This window comes from Saxophila tyrrhenica (genome assembly GCF_035928015.1).
Source record: "Saxophila tyrrhenica strain CCFEE 5935 chromosome Unknown scaffold_14, whole genome shotgun sequence".
NCBI lineage: Eukaryota > Fungi > Ascomycota > Dothideomycetes > Mycosphaerellales > Extremaceae > Saxophila > Saxophila tyrrhenica.
In genome coordinates, this window is record NW_027041746.1 from 679,912 (window position 1) to 688,438 (window position 8,527).

At 55.3% G+C, this 8,527-nt stretch overlaps 6 protein-coding genes across 6 annotated transcripts; 2 read left to right on the forward strand and 4 right to left on the reverse strand.

Annotated features, from left to right (window-relative positions):
• Positions 1–357: 357 nt before the first annotated feature.
• On the reverse strand, positions 358–1,805 carry ADE12 (Adenylosuccinate synthase; the record flags this gene model as incomplete). The annotated part of the gene is made up of 4 exons (XM_064805831.1): positions 358–1,457; positions 1,508–1,555; positions 1,622–1,706; positions 1,776–1,805. The coding sequence occupies 4 exons, from the start codon at positions 1,803–1,805 to the stop codon at positions 358–360; spliced, it is 1,263 nt and encodes a 420-aa protein (XP_064656291.1).
• Positions 1,806–2,137: 332 nt separating this feature from the next.
• On the forward strand, positions 2,138–3,571 carry LTR77_008600 (uncharacterized protein; the record flags this gene model as incomplete). Its single annotated transcript, XM_064805832.1, has 1 exon — positions 2,138–3,571. The coding sequence occupies one exon, from the start codon at positions 2,138–2,140 to the stop codon at positions 3,569–3,571; it is 1,434 nt and encodes a 477-aa protein (XP_064656292.1).
• A 185-nt stretch (positions 3,572–3,756) lies between these two features.
• Positions 3,757–4,702, reverse strand: LTR77_008601 (uncharacterized protein; the record flags this gene model as incomplete). Its single annotated transcript, XM_064805833.1, has 2 exons — positions 3,757–4,265; positions 4,330–4,702. 2 exons carry the CDS (start codon positions 4,700–4,702, stop codon positions 3,757–3,759), a joined length of 882 nt encoding a protein of 293 aa, XP_064656293.1.
• An 824-nt stretch (positions 4,703–5,526) lies between these two features.
• On the forward strand, positions 5,527–6,115 carry LTR77_008602 (uncharacterized protein; the record flags this gene model as incomplete). Its single annotated transcript, XM_064805834.1, has 2 exons — positions 5,527–5,613; positions 5,678–6,115. The coding sequence occupies 2 exons, from the start codon at positions 5,527–5,529 to the stop codon at positions 6,113–6,115; spliced, it is 525 nt and encodes a 174-aa protein (XP_064656294.1).
• A 169-nt stretch (positions 6,116–6,284) lies between these two features.
• SNF3_1 (Plasma membrane low glucose sensor) lies at positions 6,285–6,998 on the reverse strand (the record flags this gene model as incomplete). The annotated part of the gene is made up of 3 exons (XM_064805835.1): positions 6,285–6,624; positions 6,694–6,793; positions 6,851–6,998. 3 exons carry the CDS (start codon positions 6,996–6,998, stop codon positions 6,285–6,287), a joined length of 588 nt encoding a protein of 195 aa, XP_064656295.1.
• Positions 6,999–7,097: 99 nt separating this feature from the next.
• On the reverse strand, positions 7,098–8,154 carry SNF3_2 (Plasma membrane low glucose sensor; the record flags this gene model as incomplete). Its single annotated transcript, XM_064805836.1, has 3 exons — positions 7,098–7,382; positions 7,436–7,606; positions 7,663–8,154. 3 exons carry the CDS (start codon positions 8,152–8,154, stop codon positions 7,098–7,100), a joined length of 948 nt encoding a protein of 315 aa, XP_064656296.1.
• Between the last annotated feature and the right edge of the window lie 373 nt (positions 8,155–8,527).

Sequence of the window (8,527 nt, forward strand, 5' to 3'; positions counted from 1 at the left end):
GACCCTATCCAATGCTATAGCTGCTGAACAGACACCCGCCGGGATGAAACAAGCCCTGGACTGAGGAGAGCGACCACGGCCAGCTCTAAGGTCCGGAGCAGTCACCGACAAAGTGAGAGTAGCTGCTTTGCCCCTTGAAGGGACCAGCTGGGCGCCAGCATCGCACCAACAAGACCACAGCACTGGTCAAGCAGGGGAGGACAGGTGGAAAAAAGGCGAGAAATGACAGTTCGATGTAGTCCGCATACTCAAAACTCACGCATAACAAACTTTTATCATCTAATCATCTCCCAACACTCTCCCACCCTTTCGCTCCTCCTCCCCTCCTTTCTCTGCTGATACCAAGAGGTGTCCTTCTCACCGCACAATCATACTCTCCCTCCCCGGCCCCGTCCCAATATACCCCACCCGCACGCCCACATGCTTCTCAATAAACTCCACATACATCCTCGCATTCTCCGGCAAATCCTCCCACGTCTTCGCACCCGTCGTACTCGTCTCCCAGCCTGGCAACTCTTCGTACTGCACATCCAGATGCTCGAGCACGTCCAGATCAGCCGGGAACGAAGGCAGTGTCTGGCCTTGGTAGGAGTAGGAGGTGGCGACTTTGATGGTCTTGAAAGTATCCAGCACGTCGAGTTTGGTCAGGTTGAGGGAGTCGTACCAGTTGATGTGGTGGCTGTACTTTACCACTACCAAGTCGAGCCAACCGCAGCGGCGTTTGCGGCCGGTGGTGACGCCGAATTCGCGGCCGATTTGCTGGAGCTTCTCGCCGTCTTCGTTCATTTGCTCTGAAGGGAAGGGGCCGGAACCGACACGGGTGGTGTAGGCTTTTACTACGCCTATGGTCTCTTTGATGCTCCGCGGGCTGAGATGGAGGCCAGTGAAGACGCCGCCGAGACCGGTGTTGGAGGAGGTGACGTAGGGGTACGTGCCGGCGTCGATGTCGAGCATGGTTGCTTGGGAGCCTTCGACGAGGACTTTGAGGTTGCCGCGGACGACTGATTCTATCAGCGGGACTTGGTCGACCACGAAAGGCTTGAGAGTTTGGCGGTAGGTGTCGAAGCGGGCGATTTCCTCTTCAGGGTCATACTGCAGAAGGTCGCGATACCGCTTGCGGAAACCAGTGTAGAGGTTGTGCAGTTTGGTATCGAAGAGCTGCTTATCGAAGATCTCCGAGACATGGATTCCAGAGCGGGAAGCTTTGGTTGAGTAAGTAGGGCCGATGCCTTTGCCGGTGGTACCGATGTTCTTCTTGCCAAGCTCGACTTCTTCCAGGCCGTCGACTTTGGTGTGCAAGTCCAGATCAACGTGGCAGCGGTCTGAGATGAGGATCCGATCTGTGTAGTCGATGCCGTTGGATTCCAGGGAGGCGATTTCCTTGAAGAAGCCCGGGACGTAGAGGACGCATCCGGTCCCGATGAGGTTGGTGCAGCTGGGCGTTAGGACGCCGGATGCTATGCATACGACATCAGCGGTTGTTCTTAAGTGTGGTAGATTGACTCACGCAGGATATGGACATCGAACGTCTTTCCGTCTTTGACGATTGTATGGCCTGAGCGCAGCAAGTGAATGGTTAGCAATGTCGCATAAAATACGTTTTCTTCCTTCTGTATCTTACCAGCATTGTGGCCTCCCTGCGCTCTGCAAACCAGGTTCACACCTTCACTGAGAACATCGACTATCTTGCCCTTGCCTTCGTCACCCTACAACCAGACGAAAAATTAGCATTGTCTCCGCATTCGGCATGGAGCCATTGTGACCACCCAACTCACCCATTGGGATCCGAGAACGACCGTCGCCATCGTGAAAGGTCTTGGTATGAGGATCGCGTGGTATAGAATCTCTGAGAGTCGCCATTTTGTTCAGAAAGGAAGGCAAGATGCTTGCTGGCTCTTGAATGTTTGCAACGCCAAGAGTGACGTTGAGAAGGCGGCGCCGATTCTCTCCGCGGTTGTGCCTGAACAACAAAGAGCGGGCCTGGGCCTAATGGCTGACTGCATTCGATGTTGCTGCGACTGGGAGAACACGCAAGCAAGGCAGTCATCACACCACGACACCGCTGAAACATAGCACTTGTGACTTACACTATGCATGCAGCCTGCTTAAGACATCGTCGCCTCGATCCACCGTTGACATGACGGACTTCAACACCTGCCCTTTCTGCCAATATCGTGGAGACGACACGTACGCCATACAGCTTCATATCGAAGAGCGGCATACCGAAGACTCACCATGGGTCGTGAAGGATGATACGATACCACCACCGAAAGCACCTCTTCGACAAGCTGTACCTTCTGGCAGCAGCTCAGACAGCGAGGAGAACCCATGGATCAAATGCACCCGCCCGCAATGTAATGAGTACATCCTCGTCGCAGACCTGGACGACCACTATGAGATGCATCAGGCGGTCGACCTCGCAGACGCAGAGGAAGCAGCCGCGACAAAAGGTGGCAAACGCTCAGCCCCTCGTCAGGAGGAGTCCCACCGCAGCCCACGCAAGCATCCTCGCTCACAGCGACCAGAGTCACCTCGAAGCAGTCACGGACGTAATATTCTGGACTACTTCAGTGGTAACTCCTCCGTCGGCCGCCCACCACCCCAGCATCGCAGGATTAAGGAGCCGCGGGAGCCAGGGCGGTTAGGCAGGCGGGAGTTGGGTCCGCATGCGTATGAGAAGCGCATGCCGGAGCAGGTTCGTCGTAGTCTGCTTCGTGACGCTGAACCGTACGAGAGCAATCGCATTGGTAGGGATGGCAAACTCCAACGAGAGATGACAGTCGACAATGAAACAAGGGGTCTGATACCCATTCTAGCCGACGTCTGCGCGCTGGATAAGTCGACGACAGCTAGTTACTTCTGTGACCCAAGCGTACGGCATGTGTTCAAGCTCCGCTGCGACGGCAACTTCTGCGGCTACTGGAACATACAGATGCTGCTCTCATACCTCTACGCTCAACAACAGACCAGCGAAAACGACAGACCGCGTTCCCTGCCCAACATCATTGAGATCCAAGAGACCATCGAGCGGGCCTGGGATAACGGCATCTGTACCTACGGCCGCATCGAAACCGGAGGCGTCCTGAATACTCGTAAATGGATCGGCACGCATGAAGCTCTCGCATACTTCACGGAGGCTGGCTTACCCGTCGAGGCGCTCGCCTTCCGCGAAGATGAGGAGCCACAAAACAAGAAGTCCACCAACGCTCAACCGGCCGTAGTCTCACTCATAGACCATGTGGAAGCCTACTTCATCTCCGCCCATGAACAGCCCGGCACCAAACACCATGGGACATCGCACATTACCAACCTTCCACCGCTCTACTTCCAGAGATTTGGGCACTCGACTACGATCGTGGGCTTGGAGAGGAAGGACGATGGAAGTAGGAATTTGCTGGTGTTCGACCCTAGCTATGCCACCTCAGCGGCCGTGGGACGGTTGTTGGCGGGCAGAAATGCATGGGCCGGACATGATGCGGTGCTGAAGGCTTATCGGAGGAGCGATATGAGTTTGAGCCGGTGGGATGAGTTTGAGATCATTGCGCCGAGGGTGGATGGTACTAAGCGGTGAGGACGGAGAGGATAAGCGGAGGCCTTAACAGCAGAAGATCTTTTGAAGATGATGAGGAACACAAATGATATGCAGGCATGAATGATACCCCAGAGCAGTTGACGAAGCATTCTAAACATCAGGATTCTCGCAGATTTCCTCGTGTGCTTGCGGCGACCCTGAAGTTATACTGCTCAACACACCTCTCACGATCCATTCAGCACCCGCGGCTCAGCTATGCCCTTCTCGGCCTCCGTCATCTTCTCAAGTGCTTCATCCACCCTCTCACGAGCATCCGTCCCCACCCTCCTTTTCGAGTCCCCCAACATCCGCTTCCAGAAAACCCACCGCTCAATCGCGAATCCCGGCCCGCCATTATACAACGGCCCATTGCCGTAAGACCGTCGCTTCTGCTCGTCGAGATCCCTCTGCGCCAGACTTTCGCGGAGCAGCACTGGAGCGGCCTGAATCATCCACTCGGCAGCCACGTTGACGCGGGTGTCGAACGGGCGAGGCTGGACCCGCCAATTTGATTCCGGTGCGGGCCACTCGAGAGCGGTGCGGAGTTGCCAGATGGTGAGGTTGTGCCAGTGGGATATCTGGGCGCCGACGAGGCGGGCGACGAAGGCGTTCAGGTTGAGCCATTCCGTCGGGGTGAAGTAGAAGAGGGCTTCTTCTTCGTCGTCGTCTTCATCGGCTTCCTCCTGTGTTGGGTCTGTGGTAGTTTGAGTTGATCAGCTACAGACCAACGTTATTGCTTGAGAGGCAATGATGCTCACCTAGCCACTGATCGCTGACTTCCCGCCCGAGCACATCGACGTAACTTCCCTCCTCACACAGCGCTTCCAGCTCTGCCACCGTCCGTGTCAAAAGATCCTGTCCGAGGTGTCGAGGCGGGAGTTGTTTCGCGATAGCGAGAATTGTCTGACAAGCGTCCTGTTGGAGACTCATCAACTCTTCATTTTGCTCGTCAGAGCTTTTCATAGGCGCGCGCTGGTAGCTTGCTTCGGCGATGACGCTCGCCTGCTTTTCAACAGATGTGTCTTGCTCGTTGCTCATTAGTTTTGAGAGCGCGGTTTTGAAGACAGACATGATCACGCCGCCGAGGAGGGACCAGCCTTCGGCGGTGAGGAAGTCTAGGTTGTTCTCCATCGCTTCTTACGAGTTGAGGAGTGTTTGTCGAAGCCAGTATGTCGAAGCAACATTGTCGAAAAGACGACAAAGGTGCGAGGAAATGTGAGTAAGGCAAGCAGACGAATGTTGCTTCACTGGAAGCGAACACCTCAGCCTTGTGTCCCAAAGGGGCTTAGCTCGGCATGTGACAACACTTCACAGCCGCCTCGACTTCGAACTTGAACACTGCATCCCCGTTTCATCTCGAAAGCACATAGAAAGCGAATCTCCTCTGAGGCATCACAGGATTACCGCAAACTCAGTCGAGCCACGTAGGCCGATCGACGATGTGCACGGAGACGGTACGACCACACTGTGCCCATGAATGGCTCAGGCTAGCGCAACAAGGCAACCTGTAAACCTGCATCACATGTGCATCCACCTGATGTGATCGAGCTGCAGCGGCTGCTTTCCCCGTCCTCTGCCCTGGACCAATCACTAGAGAAGACTGGACAATGGCCTTGGGCATCCGCGCCACGCCACCCAAGTACCCGGCACATGTACTACGCCAGGTTGGTCTTGATGCATGGGCGTCCAGGTCTGGATCCGCAATGCCTCCCTCCTCAGGCACCTTGCCTGCTGTGATTCGTCGCTCTTGGAGCTCTTCACCCGAATGTGTATACGGGAGGAGTAGTCTGCTTCCAAGGCGCAGCCGGCAGGCGTTCTAGCCTTGTGCAGCCTTGTCTGGTCATGATAAATAGCGGTCTCTACATTGAAAGGATGCAGCCGAAGCTGAGAGCTACCACCTTGGACCTGCGCTCTGGAAACATCGCAAAGCTCGCAGGAACAATCGCGGAGTCAGCATGTCGTCTACGTCTAAGAAAAGAGCAGCACCTTCCGTGACCTCGTCCTCCTCCTCCCAGTCCAGCAGATCCACCGCCTCATCCAACGTGAGTACCGCCAAGTTCTGGCACAAGACATAACCTCACTTCCACATATCTTGAAAAATGCCAGTACTCCCTCTCCCGCCTCCCCCCAACCGACCCGGAACGTCGTCTCAATGCAGCAGACGTCCGTCGCCAGGTATCCAACGCCCCGACTGTCTCCAGAGCCAAGCGCGACGCGAAGAAGATCTGGAACCGCTCCGGGCCCGTCAAACAAAACTTCCCATCGCCTCACAAATTCCACAACCAAGAGCGCTTGGTTCTGAGTTCTCCGCCGCCGTGGCTGGAACAAGTCATTGCTCCAAAGGGACGGGATCACAGGCAAGGCGATCCTAAAGGAAGGGCGAGGGGCGTCTTTAATAAGAGTGACAAGTCGACGGTGGATGTTGCTTATCATGAAAAGGACCTGTCGGCCGGGGATACTGGGTTTGTGAAGGCGGACTATAGGAGCAAGGTCCCGAGTGTCCACGGGAAGTCGAAGAAAAATAAGAAGCAGAAGACTTCTTGAATATGATGGCGTCAATGCAGGGAGATGAGCAAACAGCCCTCGAGAGAGTTTAGTTCCAGTATGCGGGCACATCATAGTCAGATATCAAGTATCAATCCACACAACTCTAGATCCTCTTGAACCAGCTCGCAAGCAAAGGAGTGTCACCATCATCCATCACGACCAGGCACTAAACCTTCTCCGTCCCCTCAATACTAGCCTTGCTCCGCCTCCTCTCCGTCTCCTGCGCCATCTCACTCATGCTCATGCCCCTCTTATCCGACACCTCCTGGAAGCTGACTTGCGGCCTGAAACTCTTGCTCTGCCACGCCTTGGTCACAATCCCGTACAGCTCGTCAACCTGTTCAAGGGACAAGCCCTTGGTTTCGTAGATCATGAACCAGACAAATGCGATGCACACGAAGCAGAACGATCCCCAAACGAAGAAGACCTTGGACTGGAGGTTCGCGTAGCCGTCACCCTCGTTGACTAAGTACGGGGTCGAGTAGGCGATGGCGAAATTGAGTAGCCTGCAAGCAGAAGGGCAAAAGGGTTAGCGAATGTCACAGACATGGTAGGGTTTTGCTCATTAGGCATACCAGTTAGTGGCTGTAGTCATGCTCAAACATTTCGCACGCACTTTCAGCGGGAACAGCTCGCCCGTGACGACCCACGCGACTGGACCCCACGAGGAGGCGACTGTACGTGTTTGTCAGCAACGATTCCTGAAGTATGGGGGAGGTTTGGGATACGGACAGAAGAAGATGTAGATGCAGACGAAAGCGATGGCGGCCTGTTGGGCAGGCAGGTTGGTGGTGCCAGCGACCGTGCCGGTGATAGCGACGATGTACTGGCACACGCACATGCCAATGGCTCCCATCAGCAGCAAGTTGCGTCGGCCCATCTTTTCGACGAGGTAGAGGCCCGGGAATGTGGAGGCGACGTTGACGGAGCTGGACGTACTCGTTAGCTTGGGCACGGATTGTGATGGGGTGATGGTGGATTACTTGGTGATGACGGAAATGACGAATGGGTTGGCGAAGCCAGCGTTCTTAAAGTACTGCGTGCCGTAATAGAAGATGAAGTTGACGCCGGTAAGCTGCTGAAGGGCTTGCAGAAGACAACCCGTTGCGAGACGCTTCCCGATGGTGCCCTTGAGACAGTCAAGGTAGGTGCCCTTGCCGATGCTCATCTCGTAGCGATGGTTGGCTTCGATCTCAGACAGCTCCTCGATCAATGCAGGGTGATCGGCAGGCATGCGACGGATTCTGGCAAGGGATTGGGCTGCCTGGAGTACAGTATTAGTGGTATTGTGGACGACATGAGGTGGCTTGTGTATACCTTCTCGTGTTTGTCCTGCTTGATCAAGAAGCGCGGCGTCTCTGGCAGGAAGAACAAGCCCACGACGATGATGATGGACCACAAGAACTGCACAGCTACAGGGATTCGGTAGGCACCGGTGTCTTTGCGGTCCTTGACGGCGTTGTTCACGATGGCTGCTAAGAAAAGGCCCTGTCGTCATGTCAGTCATGTATATCTTTCAGAATTGCTCTCTTCCCGAAACTCACGATGGTAATTGCAAGCTGGTAGGCTCCAACAATCGTCCCGCGTATCCATTTTGGCGCCGTCTCGGACTGATACAGCGGCACCAGTGCCGAGATCAAACCAACACCGAGTCCGGCAAAGAAGCGACCAGCAATGAACATCGGCTGCTCAGTGGCGGCAGTCTGCAGAATTACGCCCAGGTTGAAGACAATGCCAGCGGACAACATCAGACCCCAGCGACGGCCCATGATATCTCCCATAGGACTAGCTGCTAGAGCGCCAAAGAAGGTACCGGCGCTTAGGATGGAGACGATCAGGGAGTTCTGAGGAGTGGTGATGTCGTCTTTGCCGGCAGTCTTGAATAGATTCACCCAGAATTTGTTGGCCAAGATACCTCCGATAGTTCCAGTGTCATATCCGAAGAGGACACCGCCGAAGGCGACGAAGAGGCCGATGGCAATGGCGGGCCAGGTTGCGCCGACCGCATCGTCGGGTTTCTTGAGCATGAAACCCATGGTGGGTGACTGAAGGAGGGGGAAAGAAGAGAGGTAGTAAGGGTTGAGGAGATTGAGAGGACCGAGGAGCGACTGGTCGAAGGTATCAGGGTGGCAGCAGAACAGAACAAGATATACCTTACCACCATCCACGCCCACACGCCCGTCGCGTGGTCACCCTCATCTCCATGCTCTCCCCGCACAGGTGATATACCAAGGGGCTAGAAGGGTTCGAGAACGTGAAGCGAACCTATCAAGACGACGGGTGGAGCGTTGACTTCGGCATGCCTCTCAGCGTCACCAAGGTTGTGCAAGGTACTGGGCGCGCTGGCGGCGAGCTACAGGCCTAGTCTGCAGGTGTAAGTGGCTGTTGATCGGCGTCTGGCGGTATTAC